A 21,571-nucleotide genomic window follows, 5' to 3' on the forward strand; every position below is an offset into this window, starting at 1 on the left:
GCGCTCCAGCCTGGGAGACAGAATGAGACCCTGTCTCAAAAAATCATGGGAGTATGGTTGGAATTATGCTGTCTAATAGGGCAGCCACTAGCCACATGTGGCTATTGCACATTCAAAATGTGGCTAGTCTGAAATGAAATGTTCTGTAAGTATAAAATGCACACAGGATTTCAAACACAGTATAAAAAAAGATTGTAAAGTATCTCATTAATAATTCTAAATATTGGTAACATGTTGGAATGACACCATTTTGGATAGTTTGCAGAGTCTCCATCACATCTTAAGGAATTTCATTTAAAAATAACAACAACAACAAACAATGGGACACTTAGATACTGATCCTCGTTCAACTTCTAATTGTTGCCAGCCAGAGAGCTTAAAATACAAACTTTCTCTACCCAGTACACAATGTTTCCTCAGGCATAGAACACATACAAAATGGCTTTTTAAAATGAGGACCCAAGTATTTTCTTAGATTTCTTCATATAGCAACAGGGTTCATCTTTATAATTCTACATATTGACTTGTACAGACTAAAACAATTAATCCACGAAGACCAATAATACAGTTTTGGTGTCCCCTCAAAATCTCATGTTGAAATATGATCCCCAATGTTGTAGGTGGGGCCTGGTAGGTATTTGGGTCATGGGAAGGATTCCTCATGGCTTAGTGCTGTCCTCGTGATAGTAAGTGAGTTCTCACGAGATCTGGTTGTTGTAAAGTGTGGGACCTTTCCGCTCTCTTGCTCCTGCTCTGGCCATGTGATGTGCCTGCTCCCCTTCTCTTCCTTCCACCATGATTATAAGTTTCCTGAGTCCTCCCCAGAAGCCAAGCAGATGCCAGCATCATGCTTCCTGTAGAACCTGTGGAACTATAGGCCAATTAAACCTCTTTTTAAAGTAAATTACCCAGTCTCAGGTCTCTCTCTCTTTCTTTTCTTTCTTCTCTCTCTCTCCTTCTCTCTCTCTCCCCTCCATCCCTCCCTCTCTCTCTCTCTTTCTTTCTTTCTTCTTTTTTTTGAGACAGGGCCTTGCTCTGTCACCCAGGCTGGAGTATAGTGGCATGTTCTCGGCTCACTGCAACCTCTGCCTCCCAGGTTCAAGCAATTCTCCTGCCTTAGCCTCCTGACTAGCTGAGAATACAGGTGGGCACCACCATGCCAGGCTAATCCTTGTATGTTTAGTAGAGGTGGGGTTTTGCTGTGTTAGCCAGGCTGGTCCCAAACTCCTGACCTCAAGTGATCCACCCACCTTGGCCTCCCAAAGTGCTAGGATTACAGGCATGAGCCACCATGCCCAGCCAGGTATTTCTTTATAGCAATGTAAGAACAACCTAATTTAGAAAATTGGTACTAAGAGTCAAATATTGCTATAAAGATAGCTGAAAAATGTGGAAGCAGCTTTGGAACTGGGTAATGGGCAGAGAAGGGAAGAGTCTGGAGGGCTCAGAAGAAGACAAGAAGATGAGGGAAAGTTTGGAGTGTCTTAGAGGCTGATTAAATGATCGTGACCAAATTGCTGACAGTGACATGGACAGTGAAGTTCAGGCTGAAAAGGTCTCAGATGGAAATGAGGAACTTATTGGGACTGGAGCAAAGTTCACATGTGTTATGCCTTAGCAAAGATCTTGGCTGCATTGTGTTCATGCCCCAGGGATCTGTGGAAGTTTGAACTTGAGAGTGATGATTTAGGATATCTGGCAGAAGAAATTTCTAGGCAGCAAAGCATTCAAGATGCCGCCTGGCTGCTTCTAACAGCCTACACTCAGATGTGGGAGTAAAAAAAATGACTTAAAGTTGGACCTTATATTTAAAAGGGAAGCAGAACACAGAGGTTTGGAAAATTTGCAACCTGGCCATGTGGCAGAGAAAGAAAAAGCATTTCTGTAGCCTGGGCAACATAGGGAGACTCTGTCTCAAAAAAAAAAAGTTAAAAATTAGCCAGCATGGTGGCACTTGCCTGTAGTCCTAGCTACTTGGGAGGCTGAGGCAGGGGGATCCCTTGAGCCCAGGAGTTCAAGGCTGCAGTGAGCCATGATCATGCCACCGCACTCCAGCCTGGCAACGGAGTGAGACCCTGTCTCAAAAACAAAACAAAACAAAATATTTTTGTGGGGAGATAAATTCAAGCAGGCTGTAGAGCAACCATTGCTAAAACGATTTGCATAACTAAAAAGAAGCCAAGTGCTGAGAGTCAAGAAAATGGGGAAAAGGCCTTGAAAACATTTCAGAGATCTCTGAGACAGCCCCTTCCATCACAGGCCCTGAGACCTAGGAGGACTGAGTGGTTTCAGGGACCAGGCCAGGGGCACTACTTCCCTGTGCTGTTTCCCACATCCCAGCCACTCCAGCTCCAGCCATGGCTCAAAGGGGCTCAGATACAGTTTAGGCCACTCCTCTGGAGGGTGCAAGCCATAAGCTTTGGCAGCTTCCATGTGATGTTAAGCCTGCAGGAACACAGAGTGCAAGAGTGAAGGAGGTTTGGCATCCTCCAGCTAGATTTCAGATGATGTATGAGAAAGCCTGTGTGCCCCAGCAGAAGCCTGCTCCAAGGGCAGAGCCCTCAAGAGAACCTCTACTAGGACAGTGAGGAGGGGAAATGCGGAGCTGAAGGCTCCACACAGAGTCCCCACTGAGGCACTGCCTAGTGGAGCTGTGGGAAGAAGGCCACGATCCTCGAGACACCAGAATGGTAGAGCCACCATCAGCTTGCAATTTCAGCATAAAAAAGCTACAGAGGCGGAGCTGCCTAAGGCCTTGGGAGCCCACCCCTTGCACCAGTGTACTCTGGATGTGAGACATGGAGTCAAAGAAGATGATTTTGGAGCTTTATGATTTAATAACTGCCCTGTTGGGTTTCAGACTTGCCTGGGGCCTGTAGCCCCTTTCTTATGGCCAATTTCTCCCTTCTCAAATGGGAATGTTTGCCCAATGCTGATACCCCCATTGTATCTTGAAAGGAAATAACTTGTTTGATTTTACAGGCTTATAGGTAGAAGGAATTCATTTCTAGATGAGATCTGGGACTTAGGACTTTTGAGTTAATGCTGGAATGAGTTAAGACTTTGGGGGACTATTGAGAAGGGATGATTATATTTTGACATGTGAGAAGGACATGAAATTTGGAGGCCGGGGTGGAATGATATAGTTTGGATGTTCCCTCCAAATCTCATGTTGAACTGTAATCTTCAGTGTTGGAGGTAGGGCCTGGTGGGAGGGTTTGGGTCATAGGGGAGGATCCCTCAAGGTTTGGTGCTGTCCTCACAACAGTGGGTGAGTTCTCACGAGATCTTGTTGTTGTAAAGTGTGGCACCTCCTCACCCCTTGCTCCTGCTTTCACCGTGTAACGTGCCTGCTCCTGCTTTGCCTTCTGCCATGAGTAAAAGCTCCTTGAGGCTTCCCCAGAAGCCGAGCAGAGCCAGTGTGCCATGTGTGTACAGCCTGCAGAACCGTGAGCCAATTAAACCTCTTTTCTTTATAAATTACCCAGACTCAGGTATTTCTTTATAGCAATGCAAAAATAGCCTAATCCAACTAATAGTAAGAGCAAACACTTAAGTATCACTAATTATGTGCTAGGCACTAGTCTAAGCACTTTATACGTAATGACTCATTGACTCAATCTTTGTAACAATCACGTGGAGGAGGTCCTATTTTTATCCCCATTTTATAGATAAGGAAATGGAAGCACAGAGAACTAGTAAGTTGCAGAGGCGGGAATCAAAATGGGTCATCTGACTCCAGAGTCAGAGCATGAGCACCAAAGACAGGAACTAGGATTTTTATCTCTGAATTCCCACCACTGAGAATAGTACTGATTCATGGCACATCAATCAGTCAGCAATAATTTATTGAGCAGTCGATTACAACAGAATTGTCAGGCATTTTTATCATTCAGCAGTTTTTAAAAAGAAAGATCTTGTTGTCTGCTTCCTCTATTAATTTGTTTTCTAACGTGGTAAGGAGAGACTTTATTGGAACGATTATTGTGTGGGAGAGGGAGGAGGTATTGTAATAGGGAAAAGGGGAAGATTGCAACAGAGGAAATGCTCTGATTCAAGCGTCTCCCTCTACTAATCATTTAAAAATGATTAAAGGGATCCTGATTCCCCAGTGTTTGGAATTGGTGGTCACCAGCAAAGACTCTAACAGCCTCTGCTACTTGCTTATTGCTTATACCCAGGATAGGTGGAGAAAAGGAGTGGGTAAGAAACAGAAAGATCTGTCCCAGACAACAGTAAATTCTGGAACTGCTTTAAAACTAGTTATGTGGGGCATGGAAACAGAGGGAGGCCCTAAAAGTCACTTAAGAATATCAAGCGGTAGCCGGGCATGCTGGTGCTCATGCCTGTAATCCCAACGCTTTGGGAGGTTGAGGCGGGAGGTTCACTTGAGCCCAGGAGTTCAAGACCAGCCTGGGCAATACAGCAAGACCTCATCTCTACAAAAAAAAATTATCTGGGTGTGGTGGTGAACACTTGTAATCCTAGCTACTAGGGAGATTGAGGCAGGAGGATCACTTGAGCCCAGGAGTTGGAGGTGGCAGTGAGCTATGACTGCTCTACTGCACTCCAGCCTGGGCAACAAAGCCAGACCTTGTCTCTTAAAAAAATAAAATAAAATAAAATAAGAATATCAAGGGGCAACCTTAAAAGCGTCAGGGTAAGGAGTAACTCTTCATGGTTTAATAATCACAGTCTGCCAACTCAGGAGGAAACCGCTGCACTTCAAAACACAACACGCTGAGACTTGGCCCAGTCCACAAAGCCATTCTCTGCTGAGGTTTCACACACACATACAAAACATCAGCAGCGTTTCAGACAATGAAATCAGAAAGTGTGCTCCCACACAGCCCTGGAGCTTTGCTCTTGGGAAGAGGCAAGGACTCAGGCCATATTGGGGTCACTCTGTATTTCTCGCAAGATAGGAGGTGGTCAAGACTTACCTGTAGGTGTATGGCCCCACTTCTTCCACCCGAGGGGTCTCCCCTCTGAGGATCTCCTCTGGATTGGTGACATTGAAGAAATAGAACTGAGTATACACTGGCAGAGGGGGCTTCTCCCACGAGTCAAAGGCCTCGGTACCATTCCTTAACACAATTTTCTAGGAAAAAACCAAAAGGAGATTTACAAACATGTAAGGCAATGGTTGGCTTTAAACCCAAGAAGCAGAGGAAGGGACGCCCCCTATTCTGACCTCCTAGATCACTATTTTAATCATTTCACAGGCATTCAACTGCAGTCTCCTGAGAACAGGGCCATATCTTACACCAATAGAGCCCACAGTTCTAATAAGTCAGAGAAGGCCTTTGATAAATATTTGTAAAGGGGCCGGGCCCAGTGGCCCACCACTTTGGGAGGCCAAGGCGGGCAGATCACTTGAGGTCAAGAGTTCGCGCTTAGTCAACATGGTGAAACCCCGTCTCTACTAAAAATACACAAATCAGCCAGGTGTGGTGGTACGTACCTGTAATCCTGGCTACTCGGGAGGCTGAGGCAGTACACTTGCTTGAACCTGGGAGGTGGAGGTTGCAGTGAGCCAAGATCGTGCCACTGCACTCCAACCTGGGTTACAGAGCAAGACTCTGTCTCAAAATAAATTAATTAGTTAATTAATTAATAATTGTAAAGGAAGGGTACTAAAGATAGCACATGGGCAGAAGCATGAAGCATAGTGTTTCCAAAACCTAGGGCACAGATTGAGTGCCTAAAGGGCCTGCTGGCTTTGTTATTTTTGAAGATTCCATGGATGGTGTATCTTCTGTAGAAGTTAAGCAATTCTGAAAAGCACCATACACTCTCAGTTTGCCCAGATGAGAGAAGAACAAGGGGAAGGGCCCAAGAAGACCAGTTTTGGTCCTTTTTCAAGTTGAACCTCATCCATCCCTACCGCCTCCACCACCAGGGGCTTTAGATGTATTTTCTTATTGGATCTCCAAAAACCCTAAAATGGAACTGCCTATCCCCGTTTCAAAAACCAGGAGGCCTAGCCTCACTGAGGTTAGCTGACAATGGAGACTGCACTCTGCACACAATCCCTCCTGCACTTTCCACCCCTGTTCTGTGTTACAGGATGAATAATGCCCCCCATACTCTAAATTCCTAAGCTGAAGTCCTAACCCCCAATACCTCACAATGTGCCTGTATTTGGAGTCAGGGTCTTTAAAGAGCTGATGAAGATTAAATGAGGTCATGAGGGTAGGCCCTGCTAATAGGACTGGTGTCCTAACTGGAGGAGGAAACTGGGACACAGACAAGCACAGAGGGAAGGCCACGTGAAAACATGCAGAACTGACAGCCCTCTACAAGCCAAGGAGACAGGCCTCAGAAGAAACCAACTCTGCCAATACCTTGATCGCAGACTTCTAGCATCCAGAACTATAAGACAAATTTCTGTTGCTTAAGCCACCCAGTCTGTTGTATTTATTCGGGAAGCCCTAGCAAATTAATACCCCATGGCTCCCCTAAGGGTGAAGTATTCTCCCTGCCTCACTGACTTCAGGCTAGGCCAAGTGACTAGATTTGGCCAACAGGATGTGGGTGGAATGGCAATGTATCAATTTGGAGCTAAGGCCTTAAGATGCATGGCAAGTTTCTATCTGCCGTCTTGCAGTTGCAAACCACCCTTGGGAAAGAGAAGAGCAGGCCACAGGTAGCTGCTGATCCTTCAGCCTAGGTTCTAAAATGGAGATGTGTAGACTAGTCCTAAAGCTGACCAGAAGCCTGGAGTCCAGCCTCGTTCCACTGAGCCAGCTGAGCTCAAATTGCAACCAGCCTGCACACTCACATATTATTGTTATAAGCAACGAGACTGGGGAGTTACTTGTTACTCACCGTGGCAGTAGAGGCCTGATAAATACAGCGCCTGAGGTTAACAGAAACCTAACACCTGGTATTCCCAACAGTCCTCTATCTGTTAATGGAGAAAAGCCTTGTATTTTTACAGTAAAAACGACTGAAATACAAAAATAATATAAAAGCACAGACTGCAAATAAACAAACCAAAATGTGAACTTTGAGTACTGAGAATCTGTATCAGTTATAATTCAGGTCCGGATTAGGAGGAGTCTTCCATTCACTGTTGCTTTTGTTTGGATTTTTACACCAGAAATAAATTACTTCTGTAAGCAGAAAAAAAAAAATGTTCCCTTATCTTTTTTTTTTTTAAGTGAAAATCTAAGAAACTCGGATTCTATAGGATTTTATGGATAGACCCTAAGGCAAGGAGAAAGAATGGACACAAAGAGAATTCACTTCATCTTGGCTTTCCTCTGTTCTTGCAAAACAAAGGCGAGCCTGATGCTGCCTCAGCTGCGGTCTGCTCTGCTGCAAAGGCCCAGGAGCAGCCGCCCCCACTCTCGGCTCCACCGCACTTCTCTTCCTATTACTGTCAGGACAGTTGAGTGAGCACTCTGTATTCCTGCCTAATTCTTCCTGACAAGCATCATAGTGTGTGAAGTTTCCAGTGAGAAAGGACTTCAGATCTCATTGATTTGTTCATGTGAAGAAAATCACCTCCGAATTAGGAACCCTGAGAGAATCAGCAAACATAAACGAACAGATGGCTAAGCTCCTGGGTTTATCTTGCTGGGCTGGCATCCAGCTTTTAGGCAACCATAAATCCAAAGACAAGTGGAAGGGTTTCCAGAAAGAAGGGGTTACCAGAAAGAAGGGTAAACCTGGCTGTTCTGACATGTGTAAACAGTGTGACTTGAACTTGTTCCTCCAACTTTCAGGATAGAAATAAACATTTAGTACATTTGACTTCTTAATGAAACAAAGCAAATGAAAAACTAACAAGAACAATAAAAACTGTCCTTGGCAGCATGCCAGAGTCACAACCAACCCAGACCATGTTACAGCCGGGGCTTCTCCTCTGTCTGCCTCCACCCCCACGGCCCTTCTCTGCCTGGCCACTTCTTAGCTGAGTCACCAGCACTCAGATAAATCCTCATAGCCCCTTTTACTCCATTCAAATCTTGCCCTCAAGAGTGGTGGCTTTTCCTGCTGCTTTCATGTGTCTCTTTTCCTCCACCTTACAAGTTGGATGTTTGTCAGGAAACCCTCTGTCAATCCCAGAGTGGATCACGTGCTGGAGAGTGAGTGTGTGTGTGTGTGTGTGTGTGCTCACGCGAATGCACTAAGTAGGAAGAGAGATGGGGAATGAGAGAACAGAGGGAAGTTGTAAATACAGCTGCCAACATTTCTAAAACAGTGTGTCTTTATTTTTATTTTCTCACTTTCAGCTCAGAGAATGGCAGTTGCTATTCAGTTACCATTACTACCATACCAGCTGCAATTTACTGTGAGTCTGCTAACGTCAGGTGCTATGCCAGGGGCTTTAGAATGTACCTTATCTCTGAGTTTTACACTGACACTACAAAATAAAAATCCCCATTTTGCAGACAAACAAATGGTGGCACTGGCTGTCCCAAGTCACAAAGCCGGTAAATGAAATCAAATATGACCAAGTCCAGGAGTGCAGATTTACTCACCCATCCAGCAGCTGCCACCCCATGGCACCCTGAGGGTAGAGTTGCCACATTTAGCAAATAAAACCTGGGATACCCAGTTAAATTTGAATTTCAGATAAACAACAAATAATTTTATAATATAATTATGTCCCAAATATTGCATGGGCTACGTCAAAAATGCTTTTATTCATAGGAGATGCATGCTGAAGGATTTAGGAACAAAGTGTGTGATATCTACAACTTACTTCAAATAATTCAAGAAAAAGTGCATCAGAGAGATAAAGTAAATATGGCAGGATGTTAACAACTGATACATTGGACTGAACCAAAATATCACACGAGACAGACTCATACTAAAATGTTATTTGTTGTTTATCTGAAATTCAAATTTAACTGGGTGTCCTATATTTTATTTTATTTGGCAACTCTAGCCCAGAGGGACAGTGAAACTATGGAGAAGCCATAAGTTGGACTCTGAACTCTCAGGGTTTCCTCAAGTGTAACCCCTTCCATCTGGAGGAAAGGAAACTAGGGCAGCTGCGTGAGGTCACTGTCAGCTCCTAGTCAGGAGCCCACAGGTGAGGAACCGAAAAAGGGAGAGTTCAACTCTAGAGTTTCCAGGCGGCCGCGCAGCCCCAGTATGCTAATGTGTCCAAAGAAAGCACCTCAACCTCCTGCCACAAGACGGTCCACAGAGGGCTCTGTTTTGACTTAAACTTTTAATTTCTGCCCCTTCTATTTCTGATCCTCAGAGCATTCAAGTGTGCACTTCCCAGGAGCTTGCTCGGTAAAGGAAGGCCTGAGAAACTAACAAATAATAACCTCAGCCTCAAGACCGCGGACTGTCTGGCACAGGAAGTCATTCATTCCACCAGATACAACGAGCTAGTGTCCCCCTCAAAGGCGCCCTTTGCCAGTCTGAACAGAAAGCCATGGCTTGGGAACAACTGATCCTCCTCACCGAGGGTTCTGCTGTGGTGGTGACAGCCACCAGACAAACCTTGTAATCAGCTGAGTCTTCTTAGTTACACTAAATGAAAAAGCAACATAAGGCCTTAAATCAGTTTTACAGTGTGACTCTGGATATTAAGAGTGGCACTGTGGAGTCACAATATAACTGTTGCTTACTAATTTTAACCAAGACGAACATAATGAATTTTTCCACGCACAATACTGTGGCACTACCACTAAAACAAAATACTGGAAAATTATCAAGTTATATGGTGAATTCACAGTGTCAACAGCTAAATTAATAATTTGGACTGAAAAACATACTTTTCAGTTAATTACCCAATATGTACCTACTGAGAGCTTTCTATGTGCCCAGACTATGCCCTGCAAACAGGCATAGGCTCTGTCTGTAAGAAGAAATTTAGCTAAGGACACAGAACCAACATGCATGTAACAGGGAGTGAAAAATTATGTGCAAGACCCAGTAATTCAGCCTAACAAATAGCTTATGCCTGAAATTATTTAGATCCTTCCAGTAGCATGGATCTGTGATAAAATTCTCCCATCTAAACATCTCACAGGCTGCTCCAAGACAACATGACCAAAATGGACTCATGATTTTCTCCCCTAGTTGATCACTAAGTCCTGCTGATTTCACCTCCTCCTCTTCCCCATTTCTACCCCAAGGCACATTTCATCATTGGCTTGGACTGTGACAATACTGTATGTAGGCTCCTAACTGGTCTCCCTCTCTCCAGCCGTTTTCCTTTCAAATGCTTCATCCACCTCAGCCTTCAGAGAAGCCTGTCAAAAGTGCCTAAGGGAACAGATATTCCACCCCTGCTCAAAGGATAAAGTCCACAGTCCTTGACCTGTTGTGATCTGATGCAACTGCGTCACCTGTCGCTGTCTTTTCCTGGTAGGCACTTTATGCACCAGTAACACGCAACCATCTACTGTTACCTAGCACCCACCACACAAGTTCTCAGCCAGTGCCTTGGCCTGAGTCACTCACTGCCCTTCACCTAGAAGTCTCTGCAGAGCCCTTATCACCTGGTTCACTTCTACTTGGGCTTCAGGGCTCAATTCAGAAGTGCCATCTCTCAGAAGGCCCCTCTGAGCTATGTGTTTTCTCTCTGCTTTCATGAAACTTCACAAGTTTTATAAGGAAAATGTGTTTATTAGTCTTTAGTATCAGATTGGGTCTGATACTAAGGACTGTATCTTTTTCATGGATCCCCAGCGCATAACATGGTTTCTGGCACAGAAGGGACACAATAAATAATTAATGAAGAAACAGATGATACCGTAGCGTAGAGCACAATGCTGTGCCAGGCATTCATCTTCTGCTGTTTACCTAGTTCTTCTTGGTAAAATCTTCAATGTGGCAAAATGCCGCATATTCTAAATAATATGTGATCTGAATAAATAAAAAGTCTGAATTTCAGTACTGCAGAATCAAGAAGAGACAGTAACTGTCTTAGCGCAAATATTATTTTTCAAGGAGACATTTTGGCCTCCCTTCATAAATGGTTAAGACTAGTTTGGAATTAGCAGGGTCTATTTTTATGCATAATTAATATGCCAAAGGCACACAAACATTAGTTCTGTTAGATCTGTCTTTAGCAATTTTGGTTTTAATGAATTTTTTATAACATCCTTTTTCATAGCAAGTATAGCATAGGATTTTCACAGCCTTAAAACTGATGAAACTCTTTCATTCTTTCCACAAATATTAACTTAGCAATTGCTTTGTGCCAGCCACTGTTCTAGGTATTGGAGATATAATGGTAGACAAGATCTCCCACCTTCTCATTTTATTGGTGAATTCTAAAAACTCCTTGATATAACAAGGAACAAACTAGACTTGTAAGCAATAAAATATCACATTTATCTAAGGGAAAAATACCTAGATATTATGATAAATTATCAATCTACAGAAATTTCTATATTCATATTAGAAGAGATGTTTAAAGTAGCAGATAACATTACTACAAATGTGCAGAAAAAGTCATGTGTTGCCTCCAATTTCTATTCACAAATGAGGCTATTGATTGTTGTTACTTTATTTTTTATTTATTCAGTTACTTATTTATTTTTTGAGAGGGAGTCTCACTCTGTTGCCCAGGCTGAAGTGCAGTGGCATGACTCGGCTCACCACAACCTCTGCCTCCTGGGTTCAAGCGATTCTCCTGCCTCATCCTCTCGAGTAGCTGGGATTACAGGCACACACCACCACACCTGGCTACTTTTGTATTTTTAGTAGAGAAAGGGCTTCACCATGTTAGTCAGGCTGATCTCGAACTCCTGATCTCAGGTGATCTGCCTGCCTCAGCCTCCTGAAGTGTTGAGATTACAGGTGTGAGCCACTGTGCCCAGCCTGTTGTTACTTTAAATCAGGTAAATGCTACTCCATCCATTCCCTACCCATTCCATCATATTTGTCACAGAAAATTTGGACAATGAAGAAAGTAAAAGGAAGAAAATTTAAATCCCCTGTAATCCACATCATCGCTGTTAACACATGGGTTTATTTCCCTCTGGTCTAGTCATATATATGTGCATTTTAAACAAAATTGAGATCATATGTATTGTATCATTTTTTCACTCATCTTTTATAAATGATTATCCTTGTTATTAAATAGGTTTTGAAACTGTTATTTTAATGTCTGTATACTAATCCACTGTATTAGTGTATTTTAAAAAATACACTAAATCAGTTTATTTAATCATTCTTTTACTATAGGACATTTGTGTTGTTTTCATGCTTAAGTAAATGTTCTTGAATATATTTGTCCAAATTAGTGAATTTTTTTTTTTTTTTTTTGGAGACAGAGTCTTGCTCTTGTCATCCAGGCTGGAGTGGAGTGGTGCAATCTTGGCTCACTGCAACTTGTGATTGTCATGCCTCGCCACTGGAGTAGCTGGGATTACAGGTGCACACCACTACACCCAGCTACTTTTTGTATTTTTAGTAGAGATGGGGTTTAACCATGTGGGCCAGGCTGGTCTCTAACTCCTGGCCTCAAGTGATCCACCTACCTCCGCCTCCCAAAGTGCTGGGATTATAGGCGTGAGGCACCACACCTAGCCCAAATCAGTGAATAATTTCTTAGAATAGACTCCCAGATTGGGATTATTGGGTCTAGAGACAAAAAAGTTTTCATGAACTCATGAGCCTTTAAATATCAACAAGTTGCTCCAGAAAGCAGTGTATGAGCAACCATTTTGGCATATCCATCCCAATATTGGTGTTTAAGGTTTTCAGAAATCTTTGCTTCTTTGGTAGTGGCAAAATAGCATCTTCTTGTTTGAACTTGCATTTCTTGAATTACTGGAGAAGCATAATAGTTTGTACCATGTATGAAGTGAGACTGTTTAAAAACAAAAGTAAAAGAATCTTCAACCAGCATAAGCTTCCATTTGGGTACACAGAAGGCTGGTCAGAGGCAGAACTGAGAACAGCCTCTCTGAGCTGTGTGTAGTGAACATAGAGTCACTGGCCAGGCTGACACCTGACCTGCAGATGAAGGAACAGATGCAGGCTGGATTAGCTTGACTGCTGAACACTGACATGACTTAATACAGCCACAACCCAAGTCAGCCTGACAGCAATCTTTTGGGAAGGCAACACCATCAGAGTGGTTTAACCAGCTGTCCTGATGTAAGCCACTTCCAAGTGATAAAAATAAGCACTCAGAGAATCCATTAGGCTTTCATGGGAATCAGTAATACTTTTAAGGAAAGTTTCGGGATTCAAGAGCACTACTGGTTGTTCTTTAAGGTCAGTAAAGTGCTACTTAATAATTAAACACAACTTAAGCATCCATGTTGCCATCTGCAGTCTAAATTCACCAGAGATAATGCAGACCAACTTGGAGAACTCGGCCTAATTGTGTATGGATGGTATATTGGCCTAATTATATACTGGATTCCAGATTAATAAAACTCATCAAATGGCAAAACACCAACTGATTTGCTTTGTTTTTTAAAATTGCTCCCAGCAACGAAGCAAACCCAACCCAGACTCATGCAATAATTTAAGTAATTTCCACTGTTTACATAAAAGAAAGAAACTGCCATTAACATTCAACTCTTATTCCCTGACCTTATTTTAACTCAGTAAAAATGTATTGGCATTCATTTATTTATGTCACTGTTGCTTAACTCATTTTGATTTTGCAACTGTCATAATTTTAACTAATGAGCTCTGATAGTTCAGATTCAAATGCTAGCTCATGGGTGAACTGTTACTTTGTTTATAAATTACATACAGGACAATGTGGTGGAATGGCAATCCCAAAAAACCTCCTGCTACAAAATACCCAGTAACTTATTTTTGAAAGTTTCTAGGTGATTACAAATGTACAGCCAAGTTTGAGAACTGATGAACTAAAGGGAAAAAAAGCAGCTACCGGATAGAAACTTAAACATAGAACCAGGTGAAAATTGGGAGTGGGAGGGGAATATATATATACATATATGGGGAGTGGGGAGGCGGGTGAGAAAGAGGAGTTTCAGATGTGAATAAATAAGAAATAAGGCCACGGAAACAAGGCCCACATTCTGTGTGTAACTTGCACAGCCAGTCTCATTATTTTGCAACCTGTTTGGTTGTGATTATATCTCTCAAAATTGAAATAAGTAATATTTTCATTACCTACCTATTTCTATGTCTCCTCTTCCATTACTGTTGATTATCAGAAGTACAGTGTTAAAAGAAAATATCCTTAAAATGGGAATTGTGGGCGCTGGGAGGACTGGTGAGATGTTAGTCAAAGGACACAAAATTTCAGTTTGATATAAACAAATTCAAGAGATCTAACGTACATCATGGTGATTACAGTGAATAACAATATATTGGGCCAGGCACAGTGGCTCATGCCTGTAATCCCAGCACTTTAGGAGGCAAAGGCGGGAGGATTGCTTAAGCTCAGGAATTTGAGATCAGCCTGGGAAACACAGCAAGACCCCATCTCTACAAAAAAAAATTTAAAAATTAGCCTGGCATGGTGCACACCTGTAGTTCCAGCAGCTTTAGAGGTTAAGGCAGGAGGATGGCTTGGACCCAGGAGGTCAAGGCTGCAGTGAGCCATGGCAGTGGCACTGTACTCCAGCCTGGGTGATAGAAGCTCTATCTCAAAACAAAAACAAAAACAAAAATAAAATTTAAAAAACCCCAAAATATTGTATACTTGAAAAATGCTGAGATTAGATGTTCAGTGTTCTTACCACAAAACAAAGATAAGTAATTGAGGTAATGCGTATGTGAAACAGCTTGATTTAGCCATTTCACTATGTATATCTATCTATATCTGTAGCTCTCTCAAAACATCATGTTGCATGCCCTAACTATGTACAATTTTGACTTGTCAATTAAAAAATGAATTAAAAAAATGGGACTTGTGATGAGTGATTACATTAGTGTAACAATGGCACTCTGCCTCACACTGTCTCTAGAAAGTGTGTAAAATTCAGATGCTGAAGGAACCAGATGGCTAGGGCAAATGAGTGACACAGGCGGTGGGTTTGTACATTTGTTTGCATGTCCAACCCCAGCAGCAATATTCATTTCTACAAAGAAACATGCCCTCCCCATTTCTGTTAAACACATGATCCTCTCAAGCTATCCTTCATTTTCCTTCTTTTGGCAAGGAATGTCAATATAGAGAAATATTTCTCTACTATAAGAAACACAACAGCACATGCACAACAACAGATACCTTCACTGGGTCTTGGGAGCCAATAAGGGCGCAAAGGACAGTGGGTGCTGTGGTCTGAATGTTTATGTCCCCTCAAAACTCCTTTGTTGATATCCTTACCCCCAAGGTGGTGAGATTAAGAGGTGGGGCCTTTGGAGGTGATTAGGTCATGAGCGTAGAACCCTCTTGAATGGGATTAGTTCTCATAAAAGGTACCCCAGAGAGCTCATTTGCCATGTGAGGTTAGAGTGAGAAGACCATAATCTATGAGGCAGTGGACCCTCACCACACCCCAAATCTGCCGGGGCCTTGATCTTGGACTTCCCAGCCTCCAGAACGTAAGAAATAAATTTCTGTTGTTTATAAGCCACCCAGTCTATGCTATTTTGTGACAGCAGCCTGAATGGACCAAGACAGTGGGAAACAGGGAAGGCAGGTCTCTTCTAAGGGTCAGCCTCTTTTCTGCCGAGATGGCTACCACACAGAACTTGGTATGACGAGTACCAAAGAACATCCACATGTTTCAAGAGAAGCTGGAAATCTGGACCAATAGGTGAAGTTTCCAGATTTTAGAGGTATAAATCATTCATGAGACAAACATGTGACCACTGGCCTACAGAGTGAGGCAAAATGTGAGACTAAACAACAAAATGCAAACAATCATTTCCAAAGAAATTATTTTCTCTATTCATCCAAGTAATACTTACTGACCATCTATTTTGAATAAGACATTGCATTTGGCAGTAAGAAAAGACACAAAACTAAGTATGACAGGACCTCTACCTTCAAAGAGAGCTTTCATACTAGATTAAAATACCAAACTACGTCATACGGGTTGAAAATCCCTGCAGGGCTGAGGCCAGAAGGGAATTATTGAGTAATTCAATTATGGAGATATGAATGCTCTTGTCTACTTTGATCAGCACTTGGGGAAAGACAGGAGATTGTGGGACTGGAATTACTGATGGCCCAAACTCCTGTTTTTAACACTGGACTCACAGGAAAGCCAAAAGGACACAGTAAATCAAAGACACACCAAGCAAAATCCTGGTTGTTTGAAAACATTAACAAGACAGCTTCCAAACTGGCTTTACAGGAATATAAAACAGGGATATTATGTATTTTTAAAAATATTCTAAAAAAATAATTTAAATGAAAACTAGATCAACAGTTCTCAAAGTGTGATCTCAGGACCCCTGGGGAGCCCCAAGACCTTCTTAGGAGGGGCCCACAAGGTCAAAACTATTTTAATACTGAGGTATCATTTGCCTTTTTAATTCTATTATTTCTCTGAGTGTAGAGTGGAGTTTTCCAGAGGTTACATGATATATAATGATGTCATATTGGAATATGTGCTTGTGTATTCTTCTGTTTTAAACATTTCTCAAAAATACATATCAGTTTCAATTTCTAATATTGTAAATATCAATAGGTATGGAAACATAAGTTCTTTGGGGTCCTCAATAATTTTTAAGAATATGAGGGGCCCAGGAGTTTAAATTGGATTATAAAATCTGTAAGGGTAGAGACTGCATCTTGTTTAGTGTTATATCCATAGCTCTTAGCACACTGCCTTGCAAATGGTACACACTCAGTAAATATTTGTCAAATAAAAGAATGACTGCCAAAGCGTGTACCCAAAGGTGCATTTAGATATAGAAAGCAAACACCTAAAGTGGTCTTTATTTTCCCTTGGTTGTTTTTTCCAGTCACCAGCTTGGATTAAAAATGGTCCCTTCCTTAGTGTATGGTGTATAGATAGTGCATATCTTGATGATATGGCCAGGAATGTCTAGTCACTTGGCCAACATCCTACGTTTTCATTAATGAGCTTATAATTCCACCTCCTGATTCTTCCTGGGAAACAAGCAAATGTCTGGCAGAACAGATGGCCCCTCTGCTGTGGCCTGACAGCATGAAATCTTGGATTTATTTAACAATAAAGCAAAGTAGTTTCCACAGGCAGAACCTTCCCCTCCTCACCAAATAATATGTAAACTTGCAGATTAATAGTAATTATTAGCATTAATATCCTCAATTAGAATTACCATCTTACAGAATGAAGACATGGTCTAAAATAATCACTATACAAATATAAACAACTTTTTAAAAAATGCATATTCCCAAAATTGCAGATTACGATCCCACAGCAACCTGCCTCCAGTAATGGATTTTTATGATAAGCACTTTAACCTGAGTTCTGTTCCTAATGAGTCTGATTCAGCAAGTCTGGGATGGGGTCTGGTATTTTCTAAATCTTTGTAAGTGATTTAGATGCATCTCCTAGAGTCTAGGGGCTATGCTGACAACTGCTAGCCTACTATATTGTCTTAATCATTAATAAGGAATGCACTCATAGTCAACATGAATTAGTAAGACACTGAAAGAAACAATATGATTTTGATATCACAAGATCGTGTTTCTAAAAGCCAGGAAAGAATCTGGATAATTTTGCTTAGGAGTTAGAGAATCTTGCAAGGGAATTAATGACACTGCCTCTGTTTACAGCCCTATAGTTTCTTCCTGTGCTGAGCCAATCACATTGCTCCGTTACAGACTTGGAAAAGAGAAACTAGGAGATGAAGCACGTCTATGAGAGGTCAGCAGCTGGAAAGTCACACTGAGGCGGGGCTGAGCAAGCCCGGATGAGTACAGAGCCAGGCTGAGTAAACAGAGGAAGCCTGTTGGTGGAGAAAGCAGAGGAAAAAGTGGGAGGCAGAATGTGCCTGGTTCCTGCTGACTTTCCACTTTTGATTGTCCTCTCAGGAGGCCTTACTGTGCCACGGTTCTTGCCCTTTGATTTCTATGAGCTTCCCCTTCCAGATTTACAGAAAGAAAAAAAGAATCCTATCTTGCCTGCGCTAGTTTGAGTAGGCCTCAGCTCCTTAAGAGAGCCAAGAAGCGGGATACATTGTGGTCTGTAAGGACAACATGGCATGAGAGGTGAGGGACGGCCATAGAACTTATTGTGCAAAGCAGAAATCTTTTGGAGGAAAGCGGGTGTTAGTGATTACACCAGCACAACAGGTACACAGAAACCACGTAGGACTATTCCAGGCAAATGGGATGTATGGTCATCCTTGAGATGGGAAAAGTGGGTTCAGGATCAGGAGGCCAGCTGGCACGCTCTCTCCCTCCCTCTCCATTTGACTTTAGATAAGTCACTTCTATTCCAAGAGCCTCAATTTCTTTGACAGTAAGATAACGGATTTAAGATATCTTTACTGGTTTTTTCTGATCAAGAAAAATCTCAGACTAAGATAAGTCTTCTTTGAATAGAGGCAACTCAGGAGATGAGGTAGACATGCAAGAAGGAGCCTTTTAAAATTATATATAGCTGAATGCCTTTACATACACATCAATAAAGATGTTTTGCTGATTTGACTTTAAAAAACAAGATCCCATATAGTCACCAATCAAAGCAATCTGGTTATCAGTGATTACATTTTACTTCTTCTTTTTTTTTTTTTTTTAGACGGAGTCTTGCTCTGTCGCCCAGGCTGGAGTTCAATGGAGCCATCTTGGCTCACTGCAACCTCCGCCTCCCGGGTTCAAGCGATTCTCCTGCCTCAGCCTCCCGAGTAGCTGGGACTACAGGCACCCGCCGCCACACCTAGCTAATTTCTGTATTTTTAGTAAAGACAGGGTTTCACCATATTGGCCAGGCTGGTCTTGAACTTCCGACCTTGTGATCCACCCGACTCAGCCTCCCAAAGTGTTAGGATGACAGGCATAAGCCACCACGCCTGGCCTATATTTTACTTCTTGAGGCATCAGTAGAACAGCTCCAGAGTTTCTATGGCTCCCAAAAGAAACCAGCTGGTACTGACTTGCCCAGAGCCTCAGGTCCAGACGAAGGGGATGTGTATTTGTCCTGTTCATTGCATCTCTGAGACCTAATGCTACAATCCTGCCTTGACTGGTGAAGAGGAAGTCAAAGGTGTAAACAGTCTCCCACCGGTTCCCTCCCCAGCCCGTCCCTTGTTGGCCAGCCCTGACTGTGGCCAGTTCTGCATCCCTATTACTGGGAGATAGTCAAACTGCCAGCATGTCTGCAGAGATTAGGAGTGCAAACTTAATATTCTGAACTGCATAGCTGCTCTTAAAGGTCATGGGATCTCAGAAGTTTGGAGCTAAGAGGAACCATAGCTTATATAAGTTTCAATTCACAGATGACAAATAATAGCTAAAGACATAACAAATGTTAATGTTCAGGCATTGTGCGAGGCATTGTGCTGGGTGCTTTATAGAAATCATATTATTTCATTCTTGTGAAATTCTATGAGTTAAGTATTCTTATCCTTATTATTCCTGTTTTCAAAATGAGGATCCTTAGGTTTTGAGGGATTAAATAACTTGCCACTGTGCTTGTTCAGCTTAGTCCAAGAAATCCTTAGGGACAGAAAAAAAATGTTTGACTCAGTTCTGCTGATTCTCAGGACACTCTTCTTTCTATTAAAATGATCACAGGAGAGTGAAGAGGCATTTAATATGTATCTCAGGCACTGTGCTATGTGTCAAGGCAGTTCACTGGGATACCAGATGAAATGTAACATAAACTCCTGCCTTTCCAGGCCTAAGGGAGGAAAAGGAACTGCTGGGTCTCTGCAAAGCTCTCTCTTCATGAAGGCCCAAATGCTTGTAAGGAAATGCCTTATTAATGCTCATAATATCCCCTAGGAAGAGGGTGTGGGAAAAAGAGAAGTACTATTATGCCTCTCTTGCAAATGAGAAAATTGAAGCAGAAACAATTACAGGCCTTGCCCAGTACGAGGCAGTCACCACTGAGGCCAAAAATCAAAATTGTCTTGGTTCCTTCCACTATATTCACTGGCCAAAATTAAAAGTCTCTCTTCAGTTACCTCTGGCCACTGCAGGGCTCAAGGACAATTATCATTTGAGACAACTTTTTGGATAGGAATTATCTTACTAAGCTTCCCACACCTACTCATTTGAATTTCATCCCTTTTCCCTCTCCCCTTTTTGATGTAGGCAAGTCAGGGCATAGACAATCTTCAAATGACAAAACAAAGAACTGGAAATATCAGAGTAGATTATATTATAACTACATTAGAATCAAGTTATGAATGAATTCTCCCATAGTAATACTAGTGGCAATAAAGATGACTGCCATATATTGATTACCTATTCTGTGCCTGATACTATGCTAAGTGCTTTATGCTTGGTCCTACAATAATACACATGCAGAGACAAATCCAAGTTTTGTGGGTCCTGAAGCTCATACAATTTGAAGGGCCCTTCTTAAGAAAAAAGAAAATCTGGGATACAGAATGAGGTACAGGGCTTTGCAAGGCCTGTGCAAGTGAGGGACCCAAAGCTTAACTTTGCGAGTTTCATGGTAAATGCATCACTGTGCTCAAGTTAGCTAACAGCTCATATCCCCAGTTACAAGCAATGAAATTGAGGACCAGGTAAGTTAAGTAACTTGACGTAAGTCATAAAGCTTATACTGGCAAGGATAGGATTTGAACATATGGAATCTGACTCCAAATCTCATGTATTTTCTTTGTGTGGCTTCTAACAAAAATAAAGTTGCTATCACTTATTAAGCACTAACTATATCCCAGAAAGATCACACCTTAAGGTTATAAGAATTATTTGACAAAGCGGATGTGATCGTTAGTCCTTATTATCCCTATTTACAGATGGGGAAAACATGAATCAAGTAAGATTAAACAGCCCATGGTCACCCAGCTGGTACATGGTGGAAGTTAGGTTTCATGCCCAGTAGTGTAACATCCTCACTCTTTCCCACTGTCCCATGCTACCTACCACCCTACAGGTAATCCAGGAAAAAGCAAAATAGCGATATGTGACTTACCTCTAATGACAACAGTATTTCCACATCTGTCCACTGAAACTAGCCCTGTCGTTTAGTTTCATACAATACACCATGCAGTCCTCCTTAGCTGGGATTGAGCAGCTCTGAAAGTCCATTTCCCTGTACTATTACTTATCAGAACAGAGTCCATTCCTTATGGAGAAAACCACTTGGAAATACCAGCACAAACTCAGGCCCCAGTCAAGTTGCCTTACAGCCATCCCCTCGCCCAGAGAAATGGAGACACACAGAGAATCTAAGGGCTGGCTATATGGGAACCACGGGGAAGATCACTCATCCTATAGGGCTCCTTGAAACAGCCTTTCAAAGCCATATAAGAAAACTCACATACTGACTATAATTGAATTGCTTTACTCTAGTCACCCAAAGCGAGAGTTTACATCCTCAAACACAGCTCACCATGGATTTGGACATGGACAGGAGGGGAGAAAGGATTCAGTTTCTTTTTTCCTTGAACATGATTGCTCAGAGGAAACTGACCCTCGAGACGCTCAGACAGTGAGCCTTGTCTTCCCTTGGCAACGTGAACTTTAAAAATTACATTGTGCTTTGCCATGGTGCTTTTTGAAAAATTGCCTTTAACT

General features: G+C 42.2%; 1 protein-coding gene across 1 annotated transcript in view; it reads right to left on the reverse strand.

Moving 5' to 3' along the window:
• The window catches only part of SCARB2 (scavenger receptor class B member 2), a 52,212-nt gene that overhangs the window by 29,164 nt on the left and 1,477 nt on the right, over positions 1-21,571 (reverse strand). The window contains exon 2 of the mRNA XM_002814896.6: positions 4,944-5,101. Coding sequence (XP_002814942.2) covers positions 4,944-5,101 — 158 coding nt within the window. The remainder of the gene's footprint in view (positions 1-4,943; positions 5,102-21,571) is intronic.

This window comes from Pongo abelii, chromosome 3, assembly GCF_028885655.2.
Source record: "Pongo abelii isolate AG06213 chromosome 3, NHGRI_mPonAbe1-v2.0_pri, whole genome shotgun sequence".
NCBI lineage: Eukaryota > Metazoa > Chordata > Mammalia > Primates > Hominidae > Pongo > Pongo abelii.